General features: G+C 44.3%; 1 protein-coding gene across 4 annotated transcripts in view; it reads left to right on the forward strand.

Annotated features, from left to right (window-relative positions):
• SPAG9 (sperm associated antigen 9) overlaps nt 1-26545 on the forward strand; it is a 1654314-nt gene that overhangs the window by 412093 nt on the left and 1215676 nt on the right. For all 4 annotated transcript variants that reach the window (XM_086930851.1, XM_086930853.1, XM_086930852.1 and 1 more), the window contains one exon: nt 8955-9107. In XM_086930851.1, coding sequence (XP_086786977.1) covers nt 8955-9107 — 153 coding nt within the window. The remainder of the gene's footprint in view (nt 1-8954; nt 9108-26545) is intronic.

The raw sequence follows: 26545 nt of genomic DNA on the forward strand, positions 1-26545 counted from the left end.
GCCCTCTCTTCTGCAAAATGCAGCGCTTCCACCCTCGGCACAGTGTGCGCGAAACTGGGCAGGATTACCTCCTCCCCTCGCGGAGCTGCGAGAACAAAAGGTGGGGGCCAGTCAGCCTCCGAAAGCAAAATGTCATACGTAGACGAGAGATTTTCCCAAAATACCCCTTTTACAGTTCGCTGCATGTCACCTTCAATTAACAGGACAATTTCAAAAAGACGTTCAGGGGGAGCAACATGCGTATCAGCAGTTTCAATCACAACATAAGTATCAGTCGCTGTCATCTTCAACAGTGGACGGAGGGCCTCTCTCACTATGGTAATCTCTGCTGCGCTGTCCAGCAAGGTCAGAGCCCACGTCAGATTCCGAAGCCGCGTTCTCACTATCTGGGGCATAACGATGCGCTGTCAGGGCGGCGACTTTCTTCGTGCCAAACTGTGGTCTCTTGGGCGTAGAGCCTTCCTGCTGCTCTCCACTGTTTCGCGGGCGGGGCTGACCACGTCCTGGCTGGCCACCCCGGCCCCTGCCGCCCCCTCCACCACCGGTTGACGGAGTAGATGAGTCCTGAAAGGAACGAGGAGAGCGTTGGTCAGATGCCTGAAACCTCTCAGGCGATTTAATCATCGCGCGGTCGCGCAAATCATAAACCCGATCCGACTGCGCAGGCAACGGAGTCGCAGGAGCAGAAACCTGTGTTTGTTGTTGTTGTTGCTTACCCTGATTCTGCTTTTTAGGCCAATTTTGTTTTTTGGACTTTTGTTGACCACTAGTTTCCGATGTCTGACCCTGGGGCCGCTTCTTCTCCTTATCAGGAAAAGCTTTAACCCCCATGGCATTGCGGCCAACCGTTTTGTAAGCAGCCACAATTATCCTTGCCAACCGTCGGGGTCGTTCGGCCTCGGGAACCAACGCCAATGTGTTAGCAACCTGAAAGTTCACTGCATCCCCCTTGACATTCGCAAGGATCAGATCGCAAACTACATCAAAGGAGCCACACAGGCGCATACCCAATTCAACAGCCGACTCCGGTCCGTGTTCGTCTTGAACACGTTTAAGGACCCCACCTAGATTGGTCACAGACGGGGAGCCATAGCACCTCGAATAGACCGCTGCAAAAGTCTTACCCCAGGTCTCACAGTCAACAAGTTCAGGTGCCAAATCTTTCGGCAAACTTAGTGTAAGAATCCGGTGTTTATCACCCGGACTCGTGTTGGGAAACACAGCTTCCAGCTGGCCGAATTTCTCAGCAAGCCAGAACGGAAAATCATCCTTGTCCTGGGGCTTTTTACCCATCACGGAATTTACCATGACCGGATTGATTTTCAGACCAGCATGTTCTGCACGAAGCTGTGCGCCCCTAGGGGCCGCGTCCTGAACATTACGGCTAGTGTAATGAACAAGCGCTCTAATCACTTCCACCGCGACTTCATGAAGCCGCCGCAGATCTCCCACGTTACAAGTGGCGCGTTGAGGGTGAGGAGTGAATCCAGCCAAAGCGGGCCAAGGTGTGCCCGGAATGGACAAAGGACCTAACCTCGAAGCGGATAAAGCGTGCGGTAGGGCGCCACCAAACCAAACTCCATGCTGCCAAGCATCAATAGGAACCCCCAGTGCTCTGTACGGAGCATACGCAGCCGGTACAGCTGAGGCAGTGTATGAATGGAACACTCCAGAATTAGCGTCCACTGGCGGAAATGTCACCCACGAATAAAACAGTTCGCACGGGTACGCATGTTCCGCACTCACTACCAGAACAACAGCCAAGCCTTCCATAGGAACATCATAAGTCCGCAAATGGTCACGCACCGCAATGCGACTATGCTGCGGGATGTCCACGGCTTGTGCCATGTCAGCACAGGAATGTGAAAAAACAAAGATTACTTTGTAGCACAACTGTGTAGTAATTCAAAGAAACCGTTTACAGAGAGATTCAAGCTTGAAAAAGACCTATTTCAAAAATAGGTAGGTTTTTCCGACACTGCCGTTTTCCGGAAACGGGAATGAAGGCGTTAAGGTTCGAATGATATACTACTCGAGTGTCATGAAATAAGGCCAATCAACGTATGGGCGCCATGTAGCAGGGTTTCCGTTCTCCCACAGAACTGTGCACAGAGATCTAGAACCTGGGTGAATTAGGATGACCCAAAACTCACCTTTGTTTCAGAAATCCCCTTACCAAGCTAGCTACAGTGTCTCATCGGTAGTAATAACTTACCAATGACTTAGACAATCCAGAACATGAACTTAGAATACCTCAGGTATCGTGGAACACATGAACACTCTTTCGTTATATAATCATTCCAAACCGAAACTGGGAGGCAAAGAACACACGTGCAAGTTTGAAATGTTTATTTTTCAATGCAACATTCTCAAACGCAGTATCTTGTATAATATCAACATACATATTATAAAAATCAGAGTTAGCAGCATAGTCACTAATCCATAATAAGCAAAAGGTGATAGCATTTTATGATGCAAAAATCTATAGAATTCTGTATCACCTATATTTCGCGCACCCTAATTAGCATATTATATTATATCTAAGAAGGTCTCATCTGGGTTCTAGCAGGGCGGACCCATACCTCTAATTCTCAGTAGGAGGAGATCACATCAACAGCTACCAGCTCTCTGCATGCGAAGCATCAAGTGTTTTGATTCATTCCCTGTAACTGTATCTTAAACCCGCGTAGAGCCCAATGTTGGCAGCAACATTATTTGTGTTATGTCTAACGTGGTGCGAGGATCAGGCCTTCAGCAACCTTGTGTTAGGTTATTCTTAGAGTGTGCAGTTCTCGGTGTACAGACAGTTGTACCAAGTGTACCAAGCACGACTGATACTGTGGCTGAGACCGTAAAGGAATCTCGTGGCTTGGTGACAATTTATCCCAGCCACACTGATTACGGTACACAGCCGGCGCAAGCGCCAGAGCCCTCTCTTCTGCAAAATGCAGCGCTTCCACCCTCGGCACAGTGTGCGCGAAACTGGGCAGGATTACCTCCTCCCCTCGCGGAGCTGCGAGAACAAAAGGTGGGGGCCAGTCAGCCTCCGAAAGCAAAATGTCATACGTAGACGAGAGATTTTCCCAAAATACCCCTTTTACAGTTCGCTGCATGTCACCTTCAATTAACAGGACAATTTCAAAAAGACGTTCAGGGGGAGCAACATGCGTATCAGCAGTTTCAATCACAACATAAGTATCAGTCGCTGTCATCTTCAACAGTGGACGGAGGGCCTCTCTCACTATGGTAATCTCTGCTGCGCTGTCCAGCAAGGTCAGAGCCCACGTCAGATTCCGAAGCCGCGTTCTCACTATCTGGGGCATAACGATGCGCTGTCAGGGCGGCGACTTTCTTCGTGCCAAACTGTGGTCTCTTGGGCGTAGAGCCTTCCTGCTGCTCAAGTGTTTTGATTCATTCCCTGTAACTGTATCTTAAACCCGCGTAGAGCCCAATGTTGGCAGCAACATTATTTGTGTTATGTCTAACGTGGTGCGAGGATCAGGCCTTCAGCAACCTTGTGTTAGGTTATTCTTAGAGTGTGCAGTTCTCGGTGTACAGACAGTTGTACCAAGTGTACCAAGCACGACTGATACTAGAGCAATAACATATTATTCTCAAATAAATCACATCTTTCGTCTAGGTTGAAAGCTACAATAACAATTAGGTGTCGTGTGCAAACTCAAGCTGGAAGAAAATATTGGGTTTAAACATTTAATAAGCTCATGCTAACTTAACACAATATATAGAAACGTAGTAACCATATGACAACCTCTGAAGGAAAAAAGAGATATGGGTACTAACCCTTCTCTCCCGTACATACCTCCCTCTGCTCCTCCTATTCCCAATGTACAGATTGCACCATCAAATGCACCACCTCCAATTTCACCTGACCCACAGGATGACTATTTTTGGGATGGGGATGACTATCATGATACCCCACAAGATCCGGACATACCACATGACACTGATCCCTGGGAAGATTATAATAAGGATCCAGATCAACCTAGTGACCCTGACCTGTATCCCTCCAGACCCTCCCCACCTGATGACAACATTGGCTTTGCACAACTTATCAACAGGGTTGCCAATATCACGGGGTGGAGCTATAAACAGACCCTCTAGAAGAGGATTTCCTTGTAGAAACATTCACACACTCACAAAGGTCTACTAACACTTTTCCCATGCTGAAGGGCATGTTAAAAAATACTGACAAGGTATTCAAAGACCCAGTTAGAGCCAGGATACTTACACCTAGAGTGGATAACAAATACAAGCCCGCTCCTACAGAACCTGGATAAATAAAAGGTCAGTTGCCTTTAGACTGTCTTGTTGTATCTAAAGCCCGTAAGAGAGCTAACTCCTAAACTACAGGCAATGCCTCATCCGCTGATAAGGAGTCTAAACTTATTGATGCATCTGGCAAGAGAGTAGCTTCACAAGCTGCTAATTATTGGCATATTGCCAATGCTGGGGCTCTGTTAGCACGCTATGACAGGGGCCACTATGATGAGTTGGAAAACCACATGCATCATTTGCCAGAGGAGTATAAAACTAAAGCTATCGACCTCATTCAGGAAGGGAAGCTCTTCACCAACACTTCCATAAAACGTGCCCTAGATGCAGCGTTACACAGCTTCTCGTGCTATCAACACTAGCATACTGTGCGGAGACACACTTGGCTTCTTATCTCTGGATTCAAGCAGGAGGTACAATCCTCCATTCTTAATCAGCCCTTTGATAAAGAGCATCTTTTCGGGCCAACAGTAGATACTTCATTAGAAAAAATGAAGAAAGACACCGAAACTGCAAAATCTGTGGAAGCCCTACAATTACCTTCTAGCAGTTTCTTTCGTCGTCCCTTTTACAGGGGTGGCTCAAATACACTGTCAGAAAATCCATCCTCCTCTAGCAAAGGGAACAACCAATCTAACTCCTCCAGAGGCTATTTTCAAGGAGGTTGCAGATTAAATAATAAGAGAAGAGGTAGAGGTAACTTGACCCGCACTTCCCCTGCCAATAAACAGTGACTTCCATCCACTACCCTCTGATCATTCCACTCCTGTCGGGGTACGTCTCTAACAGTTCCTACCTGTCTGGAATTCAATCACCTCAGACAAGTGGGTAATATAAATTATCCAGTTTGGTATTGCCTTTAACTTACCAGCACTCCAGCATCAATCCTTCCGAGAGAGCATGCAATGTCACCAGAACATCTCACCCTTTTAAAACAAGAGATCCTCTCTCTGTTACACAAACATGCAATAGAACCGGTCCCATTACGTCATCAAGGGACGGGAGTGTACTCCCTATACATTCTGATTCCAAAAAAAGACGGCTCCCTCAGGCCCATACTGGACCTCAGACAGCTAAACCTCTACATTCAGTCAGACAACTTCCACATGATCACCCTTCAACAGGTGCTCCCATTGCTTCAGCAAGGTGACTTTCTTTCCACTCTAGATTTAAAGGATGCCTACTTCCATATTCCCATTCACCCAGCTCACAGAAAATATCTCCGGTTCGTGGTGGACAGACAACATTACCAATTCATAATCCTCCCATCCTCCATAACTGCAGTACCAAGTGTCTAGCAGTGGTCGCAGCTCATTTAAGAAGACAACACATTCACGTCTTCCCTTACTTAGACGACTGGCTTATGAAAACCAAGTTGCAACACAGCTGCATACACCACACTCACAAAACAGTTCAGCAGCTTCCCGACCTGGGATTCACTGTCAACCTCACCAAGTCTCATCTTCAACCCTCCAACACGCAAACGTATCAAGGAGCACAATAGACACTTGCAAAGCTCTAGCGTACTCCAACCCAGTCAGAAAACGCAACATGCAAACCCTAATATCACAATTTCAACTGCAGCACTCACTACCAGCCCGAGTGTTTATGCAGGTGATCGGAATGATGGTGTCTTGCATTCTAATTGCTCCTTACGAAAGTCTCCAAATGCGTCCCCTACAGAAATGCTTAGCAAGCCAGTGGAACCAGGCTCAAGGTCAGTTAACCGATCTGGTGTTGGTGGACGGCCGTACCCATCGCTCTCTGCAGTGGTGGAATACACAAAACCTTTCCAAAGGGCGGCTATTCATTGACCCGGTTCCACAGATGGTGCTCACAGCAGACTCATTCCTCACTGGTTGGGGAGCTCATCTTCAAAAACATACCATTCAGGGCATGTGGACTCTACATCAAAAACAACTCCACCTAAACCATCTGGAGCTGCTAGCAATTTTTCTAGCATTGAAAGCCTTTCAGATACATCTAGTAGGCAAAGCAGTCCTAGTTCGTACAGACAACATGACAGCAATGTACTACATACAAAAACAGGTGGGTGGGGACACGCTCTCTACAGCTTTTACACCTAGCTCAAAGCATATGGAGATGGGCCATATCTCAAAAATTATATCTCCTTGCCGAACATCTCCCAGGAGTAAACAATCAAATTGCAGATCTGCTCAGTCGTCAAAGACTCCAGTTCTTCACCCATTTTTTCAAATGTGGGGCTACCCAGAAAAAGATCTGTTCGCCACACACCTCAACGCAAAATGCCCAAACTTCACTTCCAGGTGTCCACACCCATTGTCCAAAGGCAACGCATTATGGATCAATTGGTCAGGGATATTTGCTTACGCTTTTCCACCTCTACCGCTCATTCTAATAGTGCTTCAGAAGTCATGCAACACTCATACACAATGATCCTAGTTGCTCCCACATGGGCTCGACAACCCTTGTTCACAACCCTGTTGAAACTATCAGTAGTGTGCAAAAAAACAAGGACCCCCTGATATGGATAAGGTTCCTGGGTCAGGGTAAATAATGTATGTAAAGAAACGCACCCAGGCAAACAGTATGACTACTGGCACAAATTAGATGGCAAACAAAACACATTTAATGATCCACAACTGTATTAGCATTTAAAGTACATTTTAATGAATTACATAAAAGACGTCATGAGTGAAATCATTGACATAATGATAACATTTGATAAAAAGATAAGTTCATTATCACATATGCAATCATTTTATAAAAATTATAAAACAAAAAGTGGGATGGTTTCCTGTGACAGGAAACCATCATGACGTCTTTTATGTAATTCATTAAAATGTACTTTAAATGCTACCATAAGCCATAAGGGGGCAGAGCTGCGACCACTCAAATTATGTAAACAAGGGTGCTTGGTTGCATGCATGGCTGCATGGTTGCACTGGTAACAGCCATTTAGTCCGTTTTAAGACATGTTCCAATTATATAGTTTGGTGCTGGTAATTTTACACATTATAGTTAGTTTTTATGATACATGCAGCCTCACTCACCCTCACATCCTCACCCTCACACACTCTCACCCTCACACCCCCTCACTCACCCTCACACACTCACACACCCACTCACCCTCACCCTCACACCCTCACACCCTCACACCACTCAGTGCTACAACACATATGTGTGTGTAGGTGCAAATGCAATGTTCTTGGATTTTCGTCACAATAAAATACACTGAACATAATCTTCACAACATGTATTTACAAACGTTTAAGCTATTGCCATTATAAATTACAATAACTTTTACTTAAGTATTAATTATTTACAAAATTAAAAGCCATTGTTATTTGTAATATCAATACATCTAAGTCACGTAAATACAACACACATTGCATTACAAATGCTATAGGTGTCACATTTGCGAAAGTTAAAACTGTTGACATTGTAACTGACAAAGCTATTAATTTTGCTATTTTCTAAACCAACACATAAATTAAAAAAGTGTCATTTACAGTGTCATTTACAATACAATACAATACAATACAATAGGTGCCACATTTGCGAAAAGTTAAAACTATTGACATTGTAACTGACAAAGCTATTAATTTTGCTCTTTTCAAAACCAACACATAAATTAAAAAAGTGTAATTTACAATACAATACAATACAATACAATACGAATCGCTCAAACCTTCCTAATGCGAAAAGTTAAAAGTATGGGGATTGTAAATCACAAAACAAAAAAATAAAATGTCATTTAGAAAACCAATAGCTCAAACTTTCCTACTGCGAGACCTATTGGCAACGCCAGTGCTTGTTTCTCAAGTCATATAGACTTCAACTTAATAAGTAACTGGGCCCTTTCCTTTCAATTCATTCCAATCTCTGCTGATTGATTTGATTTCTGGCTTTCAAACCCACATATCTGATAGTGGTAACTCCTGCAGAGATTAGCAAAGCCGGACTGACAGTTAACTGGTGTTGTTATACAGACTTTGTATTGTTGTATTCCAATTTTGTGTAAATCTAAGCACTGTTATTCTCTTCTTGGAGAGAAGTTAAGATTGTGCATGCTGTAACAGTGGCTTCTGTGAAGAAGGAACTGTTTTACTGTTGTTAATGTGACATAATTACTATTTTAGTTGGTAGTAAGTTTACTTACCATAAAAACCTTCATAGAGCCTTGAAAACTGGCAAGATATTGTGATATGTGGTAATGAGTAAAATCGGCTGTGTGTAAAGTGCATGCATTTTCGTCAATATGTAACCAGTGATCCTGTTATTGCCTACCCAATTTTCCTGCTTCCACTAACGTTGTTGTTTTTCAGGAAAACCTTGTATGGTAAATGTATTTGAAGTGATGCAAAAGTTTATTGTACAGTGCTGTATGATTCCTCTGTGTGAGTATGATTCTGTAAAGAAAATGTGACTGTGTACACCAAGATTGTGTCTTACATTGACAAGTACATCATTCATTCCACCATTGACTAGTATGTCTTTCCAGAGATGTGAAAAAATATTTTTAGTTAAAGTATTTAGTCATAAGAAACTCTTTGTAGGGGTTGCCACTAACCTTTACAAACTGTATCTATAGACTAAAGAGACATTCTGACATATGTGCACACACAGGCATTTACATGTATATATTTAAATAACAAAACATGTTTGTTTTTATAAAGAAATGCCCTGAATGTGGTAAAGAATGACTTGATAGCGAAGATGGACGATCTAACATGTGAGAAGGATGTGCTGCAAGGAGAGTTACTTGCTGTGAAACAAGCTAAGCAGAAGCTGGAAGAGAAAAACAAAGAATTGGAAGAAGAAATTAAAAGGTCAGTGTTTAATATTCATCCCCATCCAGCTAGAGAAAATGGCTTTAACAGTCATGCTTTCTTTTCTCATTAGATCGTTGAATTTTAGCTAGTTAATACATTAAAATGTCCTTCCATGCCATTATTTAGATTTTAAATGTTTTCATTTAGTTTTCCTCTTCTCAAGCAAACATGTAATTTATAACATGTCAAAACACCACAGTATTAAATTTGATTCTTCCCTAAGTCCAGTCATACAAAACTAGTTATACCTCCAAGCAAAAGGGTGCTGGGAACTCTTCTGATTTGTTACCAGGCCTACTTAACAGATGTGGTCCCAGCTCGGATGCACACGTTTGAAAAAGTAACCCGATAGGTTATTTGACTCAGGGACTTACCTACTTTGTAGTAAGGTTCTGACATTTGTCGTTTCCTCAAGAAATATTTATTTCTCTTGTGTTGCCACATCATTTTCTTTCAACTTAGGTATACAAATCTTTCCTAAAAGGGCCACCATTTCGTCCTCTCCCTGTGTTATTCTCCCCGTGTACAGGTTTATACAGTAGACAGCAGTGATCTCTGCGATTTTCTGATCAATCCCTTCTTGTTAATGATATCCCAACACCCATCTTCTTCGCCTTGCTGCTTAACCAGTCCATAAGTTGACCTGCTTTGTCTTCAGCCTCATCTTACTTTGTGTGATGAGGCTTAATGGCCAAGTGGAATCATTGTGGTTGCAAAGTGTGGCAGTCGTCAGTATTTGGATAGAGTGAACAAAGATGCCTTTTGCTAAAGGCTCCATGGCCTCTACCTGTGGGTTCCTATCAAAGAAAATAATATTTTCTCAAAAGCTATTTGTGTCCCTCAAGAAAGTATGTATAGCTCCTTTCCATAGTGTTTGTTTCTAAATGTATGTTATCCATATGAATCTTTCACATTGACTCTAACCGCTCACTGTGGCAACCAGGGCCCTGGAAGACAGAACAAAGGATGTGAAAGCTGGACCCACCAAACCAACTTATGTATACGTCAGACTGCCTTCGTGATGGAGGGACCACACGATCACTCAGCAAACACATAACAGAAATATGGAACCTGCTGACCAACAACACCCGACATCCTCTTCGTCACAGAGACTGGACTCAACCCCTCATCTCCTGATATTGCCACCACAGTGCCAGTGGGCTACAAGATCGCTCAACAGGATCACCTTCACAAGCCATGAGGAGGTCTCAATATCATCTGCAAGGAGTCCATCAAATGCACAACATACACAGAGAATGCCACCCTATTCGTGGAACACCTGCCCTTCAAGCTCTCATCTTTGCCATCCTCATCACTGACGTTCTCGCTCTGTCCACCATCTACTCCAGAGCGTACAATCTCCTCTGTGCCCTCAAAATTCACCTGGAAGACCAAAATGGCACGTCCTTCACAGCACTTTTAGAAAGCTTGAGCAATATTGGAGTCACCCGGCTAGTCTTAGAACCAATACACACCCCATTCACATACTGGACCCCATCTTCACCACATGCAACAGCATCAAATACAACTTTACCACAATGCTCACATGGACTGACCACTCCATCCTCCAGTTCCAAATCAGCAAACAACTCAAGTCAACATCTCTACCAAGTTCAGCATTCCAAGCCACAGCTGATGCAAAATCACAGAAGCAGACTGGCTCAGCGCACTCGTTGACCAGGACCTCAACAATCTCAAATGCGGGATTAAGAACTGCTTGGACTCCCTCGCATCTATCAAACTCAAGAAGCACAGTAGATAAAGCAAGCTGGCCAGCTGACCTCCGAGATCCCAAACTACACCGTAAATAACTATAAAAGAAATGGAGTACTAGCCATGACACCATGACAACTACCTAAAAGGCTGCATTCAGACGTTATCACCAGCAAATAAGACACCAAGAAAGAGGACCTAGTTGACAGCATCAAAGAAAGCTGCAGCACCTGCAAGGAGTTCTCCTCAATTGTCAAGGGTTTTACCTCTTCCCTCAGCCACTGTGAACAAAATCACTGACTCCCAGCTCTGCGACAACCTATCCAACTTCTTTCACAGCAAAGTGATTGAGGAGGCCATCAATCGAAAACATCTACAGCCACTTTGCACATCAACCCAGTCCCAGAAAACTCATCACTAACCTCCCCACCTCCAGCCAAGATGGCCACCTGACCGAATGTACAATCCTCACCAGACGCGACACAGCAGCTGTGATGAAGACCTTCCACTCATGGGCCCCAATGGACCCATGTCAACACCACATCTAGAATATGGGAGCATCACCAATCCTCACCACCCTGACCACATCTTCAACACCTCCATCGCATCTGCCACTTTCCTGGATGAATGGAAACTTGCAGAAATGAATGCCATCCTCAAGAAGCCCACAACTGACCTGAATCAACTAAGCAACTTCTAACCCATGTCCCTGCTCTCCTATCCAGCCAAAGTAATTGAGGAGGCCATCAACAAGCAACTCACATCCCACCTCCAACTTCACCATCTACTAGACAACACTCAATCAGGATTCAGAAAGAACTACAGCATTGAAACAGCACTCATTGCAGCCACTTAGGACATTCGAACTACTCTCCGGTCCTCAACACTATTCCCCTTAACGCCCTCATCAGAAGACTCTATGAAATTGGCATACAAGGATCTTTTCTCATATGGATCTGTTCATTCCTCACAGAAAGAACAGAGAGTCAGGCTGCAACCCTTCACATCAGAGACCAATAGGTTGATATGTGGAGTCCCACAGGGTTTGTTCCTCAGCCCCACCCTTTACAACATATACATGACACAGCTCACCAACATCAACTGATCACAAAATATCACCGCCATCTCCTACGTTGGTGACTACGTTGGTGACACCCAACTTATCCTCTCCCTGATGGACAAAACCACCACCGCCAGAATCAACATCACCAACTACATGACCATGGTAGCAGACTGGATTCAAACCAACTGCCTGAAACTCAGTTCTTACAAAACGAAGTACTTGTCTTTGGCAACAAGACCTCCACATGGGACTTCACCTGGTGGCTGTTGGGGCAAGGACCAACACCCACACCCAAAGACCATGCAAGAAATTCAGAGATTATTTTACACATGCTACAAAAGATATTCATATGGTTTCCTCAGAACACCAGCCAGACTGTCACACAAGCACTCATCCCCAGCAGGCTGGACTATGGCAATTCTCTGTGTACCGTAACCTCCGTACAAGTCCTATACAAACTCCAGCCCATCCAAAACACTACAGCAAGACTCATACTTGATCTCCCATGCCGGAGCAACATCACCTCACCACAGGAAGTTTCATTAGCTTCGTATTCACAAGCACAGCAAATTCAAACTTCTCATGCTCACATACAAAGGCCTAAACAACCCAAGACCAGAATACCTGAATAGCTGCCTACACTTTCACCAACTTACCAAACACCTACGATCTGCCTCACTCTCACACACTCCCCTCATCCCCAAAAGCAAAACTGGAGGTCGCTCATTCTCCTACTTCGGACCCAAAACATGCAACAACTTCCCTCAACTTATCAGAGCCTCCTCCTCACTTCTTGAGTTCTGCAAGGAGGCTGAAGAGCTAGCTCTTCGCATAAGCACCTGGCGACCACACACCTACAGACCTGCCCATGCGCCTTGATACCCTCTCGGGGGATTAGTACACCATAAAAATTAACATAACATAACAACATTAGACACTCGTATTGAGCTGTCTTTCATATCTTATTGCTCTCGTTGCACGATTCCACCTCCGTGACCTGATCCACAGAATTTCTCAGGTCTTGTCATAGTCATCCACCCCCACTTCTCCGATTTTGTTATCTAGTGCAGCTTTTGTGTTGCTGATAGATTTGCGCCTGTGGCAAGCGGATCTACTGTTTCACTTTTGCAGCCTTTCTTAAAGACCACTTCCCCCATTGATGTATGGTCTTGGAAATTTGTCCATCTTTCTCTGGATGTGTGGTTTCCCGGTTTTATATTTCTTTTGTATGCGGAGTTCGCTCTAGCTGTGAGAGAGTGCAATATTGTACGTGGGCTATTAGTGGGATAGTACCACTCATATATCGGCCCAGTCTGAGGTGGGTCTCCCACCTCTTTATGTGCCTGGAGGCCTCCTCCGTCTTTGAGAATCACTCTTCCTAGGCAGCTGCATTCTCCCAGCGTTTCTGCCTGTTTCCTTTCCTGTTGACCCTCGTAGGGCTTGCATTAGACTTGGAGTGATTATGCCCATTGCTGCTATAAGGATATTATATGTGCAGCGGCCAGGTGAGATTGTTTTGCATCCCTGCTTTCCTGTAAATCTTGAGTGCTCTGGTTGCTTCAGGATGCCTCAGCGATACCATCCGAATGATTCAGGAGGGGGGCCTGCGGAGTCTGCAGTGGGGCACCTGCCCTGGGTGTCTTCCATGTTAGGTTTTACCTCCTACTCTTCAGCCCACCGCTCAGACCTACACCCATTTTAGCAAGTCTGTTTGTACCCACTGCCTTGGATCAAATCCTCACAGGTAGGCTGTGCCAGGCTTCAGCATTCTGCAGTGTTTCTACCTTACTTTGTGAGCTTCAACTAGTTGTTGGCCATGCCTCAACGGGCTCTCTTCTTTGGCCCGCATTTACAAACTGGGATCTTTAGTTTGATTTACTGCGTCATTCCAGACCTGTTGTTTCGAGCAATACTTTCCAATAGATCTAGCTACTTTAACAGCTGCTCTTCAGCTCCTGCAGCAGGATTAATTATGGACAGGTCTCATATTGTGCAGATATTATAGTGGTCCTACTATTATGAACCCTAAACCCATATTGTTGTAAACACCTTAACTGGCAGCCTGGGGATATAAGTGCATTTGTCCTGCATCTTTCATAGACACCTGGCCCAACAGCACCTGATCACCTTCAGCATTTATCATGTTAATGTTAATGTTATCAGTACTTGTAAAGCGCTCTGTAACCCTACAGGTATCTTGGTGCTGAGCCCCTGTTGTGTTAGTTTTAAAGCCATCATCATGGTTATGTTCTCGAACAGTTGTAGTTGTATCACCTCCCAAAACACCTCATCTAGCGTCATTCTGCAAATAACCTGGTGACCCATTGCAGTTCCAGTGATAAGTCATAAAACTCCTAATTAGGAACGTTTAAACCACATTGCTTGTAAAATGATAGCTTGGGATTCTTTTTTTTTTTTTACTACCCGCTGTGGGTTTCCCGGCGCTTGTACGAATACCGCAAGGGAACCCTTCCTGGTGTTCCCTGTGAAGTGTCCACTCCTGGGCACCCATGGTCTGCACCCCCATGGTGCAGACCAGGCATCCCTCACGTTGTGGAGACTAAGCAAGCTATTGCCCAGAGTTGCAGCGTGGGACCCATGATCAGAATAGGCACTGAGGCGAGAATACCCGGTCAGGGGATTTAATGAGCCCGAGACCCGCCGGGGCAGGAATCGAACCCTGGTCCCTGGCCAGAGCTCTGCATCGAGGTCTGCCCGCTCTAACGATTGAGCCACACTTCTCCACGAACACCATGAAAATGAATGGGACAATGGGACCCCCTGGCTGTTTCCTCTATGTCAAGTGAGTCAGATATCACTTTGCCTGTCAGACTTTACATGGTGGGAATACAAATATTACTGTAATTACCTCATCATCTTCTCACCAACTGCCACCCTCCACAGTTCTACAAAGGAATACCCTCAGCAGTCAGTGTTTAAAGCTTTTCTAGATCTACCCCATGGACCACAGGGTCAGCGACTGATGCACATATCAGTTCAAGTACATGGTACAGGCTCCTAATGTTGGACAATGTGTTTCGACCAGGAAAAATCCCATTTTGATTTAGTTGAACCAGTGTTTGTAACACCTTAAAGAGACTGGTTGCTAAGACTTTACAGAGTACCATTTTAGTTGGTGTCTACATCAGTAGTGCCCTAAACACTGTTTTATATTGTGTGACTTGACCAGGTGTGGGGTGAGGGAATTTTAGTTTCTTTCATGGAGCACGATAAAGCCCTTTTCTGAGTGACTCCCTCAAATAAGTCTACTAATTTGGTGACACTGTTTTGCTATAGGCCTCATAAAATTGCCACTGCCAAACTATCTGCCCACGTATCTTTCCCACTGCAAAGTCAACAATGTTATTAGCTCTTCTAGATCTTCCATCTGGGTAGACCACATTAGGATATACTCTCAGGTAATGCGATAATCACCACATGCTCATTTACTCCTACAGAGCATAGAGCTTTGTATAATGTTGTTGAAATGTCTGATTTATTCCTACGTGCATGTATACATTTTAGTCTGAGTAGTCACAAAATTATAATATTGGAATCCACCCAGGTGGAGTTCTAGGTAAATGAATCACAAATATCTGGGTTTGGAGGAGCTTTTTGCTCTTTGCCGCACATTCGTATTTTTTAATTTTGAACTTACGACTGTGGAGACTTTCTTCTACTGTACATTTTCCTGAAGCCACCCTTCCACATCTCCACTTTAAATGCAGTCCGTTTGATCTGTGTGTGTAAGGCAGTCTGCCATTTTGCTGAAAATTGTGACCCATTTCTTCCCAAATCTTTAACTTGAAGACCAGATCATCCAGCGCCACCAGCTGGTGCCTCCAGGAATGCATTGCAATCCTTCATGTACCCCACTTAAAATGTAGAAGTGGGTTATGATCCATCAGTGTTTTGCCAAGTATCCTGTGTGTGTAATACAGATGCCTCTAACCCCAAGGGCAACATATTTCATCCAGTTAGACATATACATGGTGTATGTGTGACTCAATGAATTCTACATTGTAAGATATTTACTGATGGTCATAAACGCTTTAATAATTCCCTGCTGTATATGCAGAGCCCAGAACAAGATTTGAATAATTTTTTTCCATAGAAACAGCATCATAAAATGCCTTTGTCCATGATTTCATATGCAGATCTGCAGAATGGGAGGCAAACAGGTCACATTTTCTCATGAATGTCCAATTTAACTAAATGTGAGATGTTAGGCGTACATTGAACAGGAGCCATGTGCCTTTAAGAACCTGCGAGGCACCTTTTCCTACAATGCATTGTACTGGAATTTGCATAGTAAAAATATTGTAAGAAGAATTCAGAGTCGGGCCGGTTGTGGTTACCAGACATTATAACCACACCAATTTCATTTACTAGATATTCTGCTATTGAGTCGCTTTTTAAAAAACAAATATTTGTGAAAGAAATACTACTTTTATTACTTCTGTTTTATTCTTGCTTGTTACAAAATCTCCAGATTTTAGATCCTGTAAATTAATATCTATTGGCTAGGGAACTGGTTTCATTAGATTTTAGAAATATTGAAATGTAAAAGTTTTTGTTATTTTGCCCTTCAAGAATATATCAACATGTAGAACATAGGGCGGCATTACAATGTTGGTCGGAAAGGCTCCAAACGGTATTTGGTTTGTCCGAAACAGTGTCGGAACCCATGTTTCCGACCGACTTGGAAACATTTCTGACCGATTACGATGCAATTTAACCATTCGGTCTTTCTGACTCGGTTCCGATCGGCATTTGGAGAAACCGAGTCGGTCGGAGCAGAATCGTACAGGTCTATGGACCGCGTTTCTGACCGATGTATTAGGATGCCAGATTCAGACAGCCTTTCCGACTTGGTTTGTCCGACACGGATCGGCTGTCGGAAACTGACTTTTGGGGCCCATAGCAGGCCCCCCCCCTTAACCCGGAGGTCTCCAGTTGGGGCCCATTGGGTTACCCATGTGACCCCTCTTTGCAACCATGCCCAGTGTGGCAGGCACCCTGGGGTTCCCGCCACAGGTTGCTGGGATTTCCGCAACCAACCCTTTCTTCAATGGTAGCCTGTGTTGTCGATTAGAACACAGGTTCCCATTGAAGTCAATGGGAGTCCGACCGAATGTTGTTCTGAAAAAACTTAATCGGTCAGTTGGATGCCCGAACCAGAGGCAGTCAGAAAAGATTCTGACATGGAGTCGGTCGGAATGCTTTTGGACTGACAACGTAATGCGGCCCTTAGTCGTCAGCTTTATTTTTATTTCAGTATAGAAAGAGGGTTTTGATCTCTTCAGTTTAGAATATCTCTCAGAGGGCGCTCCAGTTAAGTCTTTCGGATTTTGTAAAATGAGGTATAATTCTTGTGTTTTTTTGTAAAGATATATTTAATTCAGACTGCCTAGCTTTATCTTTTTGTTTTAGTTTATGGTTTCTACTTATCTTCTTTCTGAGAGCTGATGGTGTCTTTTTCTTAGAACTGCTAGATGTCTTGTGGCACACTTACATGAGTTCCAGAGACAAGGACTATACGAAGATCTATAAGCAGTATTATGTCTTCTTATTAACATTGGAAAATGTGAAAAGGGGTGAACCTGGTGACTAGTCATGACAGACCTTTGGATTAGCTTGGAGTTTATGAAATGTTTCTGTATTACAGATTAACATCAATTGTCACATCTACTAGATCTCAAGTACAGGTCTTACTAGAGTGGGAAAAACTGTATTCACATACAAAGTGTATAAATGTCCATTGATTTTTTTGGTTTGCACAGCCTGATTTTACTCACAGCTGCACTTCTCATTATTTATGCATGGACATTGCTTTAATATACTTACTTACTTCATTCTCACCCTCTTGCGGGAAAACAATCTAACAATGAAGTCGATGTCCATGCGCACTATCACCGAAAGGACTGGAAAGACTTCTTTGAAGAATAACAACTTGCAAACATCCGGACCCAACACTAGATGGCAGGAGTATGCAAAGCATGTGAATTTACAACCATTGACCTTAAGCCTCTTAATTATGTATGTTTGGCCAATGCACATTATGGAAGCTTAATTGGTCCAAGACAATCCTTTGTGCTTTATGCCCCACAGAGGGTCATCGAGACTGGGATCAGAGTAAGCTCACACAGTAAAAAAGCGAAAATGACAAAACGGGCTTAGCCTGAAATACTTAAAAATCTATGCAGAATCTGTCTGACCTTTGGAAGATTGTGGTACTTTCCGAGTAGCCCTGGGCCAGATTGCGTGAGATGTCGGGTTGCAATAGTACACTTTTATGTTCAATTTGGAGCTGCCCATTCCTTGCCCCTTCTTGGAAGAATGTATAATTTGAGACTCCAGTTTCCAAAACAGCACAGGAGATTCTACCCTCTGTTTATGCCATCAGGCCTGAATATGCTCAGCATTAAATATCAGCAGATCCAGTTTTGTTACATTATTGATCTCATATGTAACAGTTTTGTGATGAAGTTTGTTTCAGCAGTCATAGGGTAAAATGAATGTTCGAGGCATATGGGCTGCAGATGGTACATTATGAATAGATCGCCATCTGGTGTTGGGCTCGGATGATTGCACTTTGTTTTTCTCTTGGAGAGTCTTTTGTATCTTGGTGACTCCTCCTTTGGTTGGTAGTGCGCATGGGCATCGGCTCCATCCTCAGATTGTTTTTTTCCGCCATCGGGTTCGGATGAGGATTGAGACGCTCCAGATCGACTTCGAAAAGAAGTGACTTATCAGCGCGTATTCCCTTTCCAATTCGACGGTATTGTTATCGAACGCGTTTCATTTCCATTCCGGCGCGTTTCGACTTCAACATCGAAGAAAAAACTTTGATCTACGTCGACGAACGAAGGCCTTTCTCGACGCAGTCAAGCCCGGAGTCCATGGAAAGGACTCCATTCAAGAAATGTCCAACGTGTGGTGCAAAGTTCCCACACAAGGACCTACACGAGGTGTGCAACCTCTGCCTATCGCCTGAACACGAATCCAGGACTGCGAAGCCTGCGCAGCATTCTCCTCCAAGTCGACGATTAGAAATCGTCGAGCTCGAAGACACGAGGTTTCCAGAATGCAGTCGGAGGCGATCCCGGAGCCGTTCGGAGACGAGCAACTTGAGGAAGAAGAGGATCATGAGGATCAGTCGGGGTCGGAAGGGGACGAGTCGGATGTCGAAGAACTCGACGTGCAACAAACCGTGAGTGACGACGTCCCCTTACCAAAAAACCGACCCCGTGTGGTAACGACCTCGCCTTCGAGCCCGGTCAAACCGCAGAAAAAAGTTTCCGAAACCGAAACGGAAACCGAAACACTCGGTCTCCCACCATGTCGGATCCGAGAAGAGGTCGACATCGACTTCGACGCCGAAGATCCATGCAAAGGAAAGCTCGGCATCGAAACATTCCATGTCGAAACAGAAACATGATTCGACGTCGAAGACTCACTCGACACCGAGAAAGTCGGAATCGAGTAAACACTCGGTGCCGAAAACACCGAACATTGACGATCAAAAAAAAAAGGCACCTTTCGGAACCAAGGCCTTCGGTACCGATACAGGAGCAGCAAACAGATCCCAAACAAAAGATTTTGTTTATTGATCCGCAAACTGGCAAAGTAGTGACGAAGAAGAGGAAGAATGAACAGATAGAAGACAAATCTCTTCCTTCAAAAAAGAGAACACTGGGGACAAATACAACTCCTCCTACTTCTCCTCGACCCAAAGTCACACCCTCTTCTCCTATTCCTCACACTATGCCAAATATTCCTGCACCTTCTACACCAAGACCATCTACACCTCAGTCTGATGTAGACAGTGATCCAGGGGAGGGAGAACCTCAAGGGGATGATGAAACTATCCCAGATGAGGATGACCCATGGGAAAATTATAACGTAGAGTCAGATGATGACAACGACCCACAGTTATATCCCTCAAAGCCTTCACCACCTGATGATAACACAGGGTTTGTACAGCTCATGAATAGAGCAGCAAAATATCATAAGGTAGATATACATACAGAACCTCAAATAGAGGACTTCCTATTAGAGACGCTACCTAATGCACAAAGAACATCAGGTACTCTACCTATGCTGAAGGGTCTTCTCAGTCACACAGAAGAAATATTCAAAGACCCAGTGAGGGCTAGGGTGTTAAACCCAAGAATTGATAAAAAATATAAGGCGGCTCCAAAGGATCCAATATTTATCAAAGGGCAAGTACCTCTGGACTCGCTTGTAGTTTCAAACGCTCGTAAAAGAGCGAACTCATTATCTACAGGAGAGGCTCCTCCACCTGATAAAGAGTCAAAATTAATAGATGCATCAGGCAAGAGTAGCATCACAAGCGGCAAATAGCTGGCGTATAGCCAATACACAGGCACTACTTGCACGTTATGACAGGGCACATTATGATGAATTAGAAAAACTCATCACACATCTCCCCAAAGAACATCAAAAAAGGGCAGATCAGTTAATACAGGAAGGAAACATAATAACTAATACTTCCATTAAGTGCGCCCTAGACGCAGCAGACACGGCAGCAAGATCCATCAACACCAGTGTCAATGTAAGGAGACATGCATGGCTTAGAATCTCAGGATTCAAACAGGAAGTACAAACATCCTTATTGAACCAACCCTTTGACCAAAATACACTTTTTGGCTCAAGCACAGACAAGACCTTAGAAAAAATGAAAAAAGATTAAGAAACGGCTAAGTCAATGGGAGCATTGCAACAGCCAACACAAAGAGGTTCCTTTCGTAGATCCACCTATAGAGGAGGCTCAAAAAATACAGGAACAAATCAACAATCCACCTCTTTCACACCTACATCACCCAAAGGTAATTCAAGAGGTAGTTACAGGGGTAACAACAACAAGGGTAGAGGCCGTGGAAATAATAACAACCGCAACGCCTCAACCCCAAAACAGTGACTTAATAGAACTTCCCCCAGATCACATAACACCGGTCGGGGGACGTCTATCACAGTTCCTATCTGTCTGGGAAAACATCACATCAGACAAGTGGGTGAGACAAATTATCCAACATGGTTATTGCCTAGAACTCACAGCTACCCCACCAAACATCCCCCCAAACAGCGTCCAATGAGTCAAGATCATCTGACATTGTTAAAGGAAGAAGTACTATCACTGCTACAAAAGAATGCAATAGAGAAGGTTCCAAAACATCAACAAGGGACAGGAGTATACTCTCTATACTTCCTAATCCCCAAAAAAGATGGGTCTCTAAGACCAATCTTAGACCTAAGACCTCTCAATGCATACATAAATTTGGAACATTTCCACATGGTCACGCTCCAACAAGTACTCCCTTTACTGAGGAAAGGGGACTTTCTTTCTACACTGGATCTAAAAGACGCTTACTTTCATATCCCAATTCACAAAGCCCACGGGAAATACCTAAGGTTTGTAGTGGAAGGACAACATTATCAATTCAAAGTCCTTCCGTTCGGGGTCACAACAGCACCAAGAGTGTTCACAAAATGCCTAGCTGTGGTGGCAGCACACCTAAGAAGACAACAAATACATGTCTTCCCCTGCTTGGACGATTGGTTAATAAAGGCCAAATCACAAGAAGAATGTCTTCACAACACACAGAAGACAATGCAATTGCTGCACCACCTTGGGTTTACGGTGAACTACAAAAAATTACACCTGCAACCAAACAAGATTCAGCAATACCTGGGGGCTACTATAGACACAAAAAGAGCAATAGCATACCCCAATCCGATCAGGATACAGACAATGGTCGGGTTAATACAAAGATTTCAACCACAACACTCACTACCAGCACAAGTGTTTATGCAACTGTTAGGCATGATGTCCTCCTGCATACTGCTAATACCACATGCCAGACTACAAATGCGTCCACTACAGGAGTGTCTAGCGACACAGTGGAATCAGGCTCAAGGTCAGATTACAGATCTGGTGTTGGTGGACGACCGTACGCATCGCTCTCTGAAGTGGTGGAACACAACAAACATTTCCAAAGGACGGTCGTTCCTAGAACCGATTCCACGAGTGATAATAACAGCGGACGCATCGCTCTCCGGATGGGGAGCGCATATGGACAAATACACAGTGCAGGGGAAGTGGAGTGTGCAGCAAAAGAAACTGCACATCAACTACTTGGAACTCTTAGCGGTATTTCTAGCACTAAAAGCTTTCCAAATGCAAATAACGAACAAGGCAGTCCTGATCAGAACAGACAACATGACTGCGATGTATTATATTAAAAAACAGGGGGGGACACACTCTCTCCAACTATCCAAACTAGCACAGGACATTTGGAGATGGGCCATTCCTCAAAAGATCTATCTGCTAGCAGAACACCTACCAGGAGTTCAAAATCAGATAGCAGACATCCTAAGCAGACAGTCAGAACAAGTACACGAATGGGAGCTGCACGGCCAAATACTGCAGCCATTCTTCCAAAGATGGCGGCAACCAGAAATAGATCTGTTTGCCAATCATCAGAACGCAAAATGCCAAAACTTTGCATCCAGGTACCCACATCAACGGTCCCAGGGCAATGCACTATGGATAAATTGGTCCAACAGATTTGCTTACGCTTTCCCCCCTCTCCCACTAATTCCGTTAGTGGTTCGGAAACTACAGCAACACTCAATGACAATGATACTAGTGGCACCAACGTGGGCAAGACAGCCGTGGTTCACCACGCTACTACAACTCTCACAGGTGCCACATCAAAAGCTAAAATTATTACCCATGCACCTTACACAGAACCATGGAGAAATAATGCACCCAGATCCCAAACAATTGAACCTAGCGATCTGGCTCCTGAGGTCATAGAGTTTGGATATTTACATTTACCACCAGAATGTATGGAAATCATTAAACAAGCAAGACGTCCTACCACCAGAGCATGCTATGCAGCAAAGTGGAAGAGGTTTGCTATACACTGTAACAGTAAGCACATCAACCCTCTGGACGCATCCACTAAACAGATCATTTGCTATTTACTACACTTGCAGCAATGTAACTTAGCATACACCTCTATCAGAGTTCATCTTGCAGCTATAGCAGCGTACCTACAAAACAGGCAACATCTTTCCCTGTTTAAAGTACCAGCAATTAAAGCTTTCATGGAGGGACTCAAAAGAGTCATTCCACCAAGACGACCACCTTCCCCAGTCTGGAATCTCAACATAGTACTTACCAGACTAATGGGGCCACCATTTGAACCTATGCATAGGTGTGAAATACAATTCCTCACATGGAAGGTGGCCTTCCTCATAGCTATCACGTCACTTAGAAGAGTAAGTGAGTTAAAGGCTTTTACGATTCAAGAACCATTCATGCAGTTACACCAAAATAAAGTGGTTCTTAGAACAAATCCAAAATTCCTACCAAAGGTAATTTCTGCATTCCACATCAATCAGTCAGTGGAATTACCGGTTTTCTTTCCAAAACCACAAACGGTAGCGGAAAGGGCCCTACATACATTGGATGTCAGAAGGGCAATATTGTACTATATAGAAAGAACACAAACTTTCAGAAAGACAAAACAGCTATTTGTTGCGTTTTCTCCTACACATAAGGGCAATCCCATCTCTAAAGCGGGCATTGCCAGATGGATTGTAAAATGTATTCAAATATGCTACTTAAAAGCAAAGAGGACATTAACTGTTCCTCCTAGAGCTCACTCTACACGTAAACTAGGAGCATCTATGGCATTTTTGGGAAACATTCCACTAGATGACATATGCAAAGCAGCTACCTGGGTTACACCGCACACCTTCACAAAGCACTATTGTGTAGATGTGCACACAACACAACAAGCTAGAGTGGGACAAGCTGTATTAAAGACTTTATTTCAGACAGTTGCAACAGACACAGGCGACCACCGCTAGGGAGAGAACTGCTGTATAGTCTATTCATAATGTACCATCTGCAGCCCATATGCCTCGAACGGAATATGCTACTTACCAGTATGCATCTGTTCTTGGCATAGAGGGCTGCAGAGTGGTACATGCCCTCCCAGCCTCCCCGGAAACCTGTGTCTGTTCCAACATTATCTTATTTAGATACACTTACATGGGCATTCCTATCTGTATTCTATCATATTACTCCATCTAACCCTACTATGGTAAAACAATCTAAGGATGGAGCCGATGCCGATGCGCACTACCAACCAAAGGAGGAGTCACCAAGATACAAAAGACTCTCCAAGAGAAAAACAAAGTGCAATCATCCAAGCCCAACACCAGATGGCGATCTATTCATAATGTACCACTCTGCAGCCCTCTATGCCAAGAACAGATGCATACTGGTAAGTAGCATATTCCTTCTGCCGGCATGTCCCTTTGAGAAATGACTGGGTGACTGGCCCCACCACATTGCTCAGTCAGGGACCCGGTAGAGAGGGGTAGGTCTACCTTCGGAGACACGGAGAAACAGAACCTGCAAAACTAGCGGTTGTTTCCCGGAACTTACCTGCCGGGGACTGATGTTGTAGCTTACACCCACATTAATAGGCAATTACAGCACAACACAGGTACCTTTGAACCTTTACACACACTGTAAGCTTCACCTTAGCTATGTAAAGGCTCCTTGTAGACAGTTTGATATAGCACAGACTAGCCTTTTTTATACGGTCCTGAAGAATCGCTGGTCAAGAGACCCCTAGTGAGAAACATGTTGACCTTTCTTTCTATTCACTAGTCTAGACTCGCACTAGGGAGCATTATTTCCCGTCGAGTTTACTCTATCTCCTTTTTAACTTAGAGTAAGGGACCGCTAGAATAAACCTGATCCTGGTACCCTTTACCCTAATTTTAACCTCTAATAAACGTCTCCACAGTACTGGCCCCTCACCCGCACTTCACCAATACGGCAGTTGGAAAAAGATCTCCGCCAAAGAGCCCCTCTTTGAGGTGTTGCCCGTTGGGTATTGCACCGCCGACCCAACGAGGAGCATTGCCGATGATGAAGCATGACACCTGCAAGGGTGTGTGAGGCCATTATATACAACAAATTGGATACCCAAGCGTTTTATCACTACGCACGGGTGTCACCAACACCAAACGTCCACCTGGAATAGGAACAGCCGGGCACCTTTTGTATCTCATTGCAATTGGGGCTTACACCTAGCTGGACCTTCCACTCCCCCTGAGAGTGGTAAACCCGCCCCACACTGTCTCCCTTCTTAGATGACATACATCAGTCAGGGAGTAAACATGCATTGGCTGCTAGTTTACTCTAGCCAGAGGGCTCTATGGGACTCCATCCCCCATATTCATTGCTTGAGGAGGACAATCGGAAGAAGCCACACTCTAAGTAAACAGCCACTTCATCACATGCAGGACAAAAGGCCTCTGTGTATATCAAGCCCTCAGCTAAGGCAGCCTTATGGTCCCATGCCACTGCTCAGGGCAAGAACACTCCTGCTTGCGTAGCCCTCAGTCAGGGATTTACAACAAATTGCCTTCACAACATGCAGTATGTGGATGGCTATACCAGCATGATCTCCTCAGGATGGTTTGTTCTACAATCTTGTAGCCTGCATTTCAGTTAGTTTATTTCCATAGACCTTAGCAACTCTCGGGTAATGCTAGATTGGCAATTTTTAAAAGTTTAAAGAAGATTTTAATTTTATGATCACAGTCATCTTATGATCAGACTTCTCAGCTTGTGGTATGCTTGCGTCTCCCAGGAAAGAGTCATTGTTCGAGCCTGCAGTCTCAGAGTTAGCATGGTCCCACCAACTGTGTAGTGATTGTCTCAAAAACCCCAGCACAGTCAATAGTGGTAATGCCCAGTGCCATTAACAGTACTACATCATCCTTCAACAAGGGCAAAGTTTGAAAGTGTCTGTACATATAAAGGATGACAATGTCAAGTAGCCTCTTCTTGAAATGTGTCCATACATGTGCAGTCATGACCATGACGGCTGGCTTCTCAATGAAGCTGTGTCCTTTCTTTGTCTCCTTGGTGTTCCTAGTCCTACTTTGCATCCTGTTGGAATCGGAGATTGTCTGTTTCTTGCTTTGTGCTTGTCACTGCCTCCACTGAAGAAGTGGTGGCTTAACTGTATCCGGAAATGTTTATCCTCAACATTAGCCCTATCTGGCGGTGCAGAGTGTCTCCAGGAAGTGACTAAACTGGCTTTCTTGCCTATACCGCTGCCTAATGCAGTGATGTTAATCTTTGTCTCAGACTATGCCAAATGTTTCTGGGTTCCAACCCTGTCGACCTTGTTGCAAACAGATGTACCTATTTGACCCCCCCACAACATTTGCATGTGGTTCCTGGGGCCTGGTCATGGTCCCTTGATTTTCTATTCCTGTGCCCTTATGCATCTGAAAATATTCAGTGAGTGGATGGCTAAGTTACTCTGGCCTATACCAAGACCCTTTAAGTGGTTTCTCTTGCCTTGCATATAAAAGTACTCAACAGTGAGAAACCCTCCAAAGTTCCTCTCACAAGAAGCGCAAACACAGAGGAGCCTGGTAATAATAGCACTGTCAACAAAAATGAATCTTACCTTTCTCTGTCCCACCTCTGGACTGTGAGACTTAATGTTTCGACTCCATGGAGTCTAAAGCTTTTTTCCTTAAGATGACCAGGTAGCCTTAATGGCTATACCATGTTATGATGTAATGTTAT

The sequence above is a fragment of the Lissotriton vulgaris genome, chromosome 7, assembly GCF_964263255.1.
Source record: "Lissotriton vulgaris chromosome 7, aLisVul1.2, whole genome shotgun sequence".
NCBI classification, from domain to species: Eukaryota; Metazoa; Chordata; class Amphibia; order Caudata; family Salamandridae; genus Lissotriton; species Lissotriton vulgaris.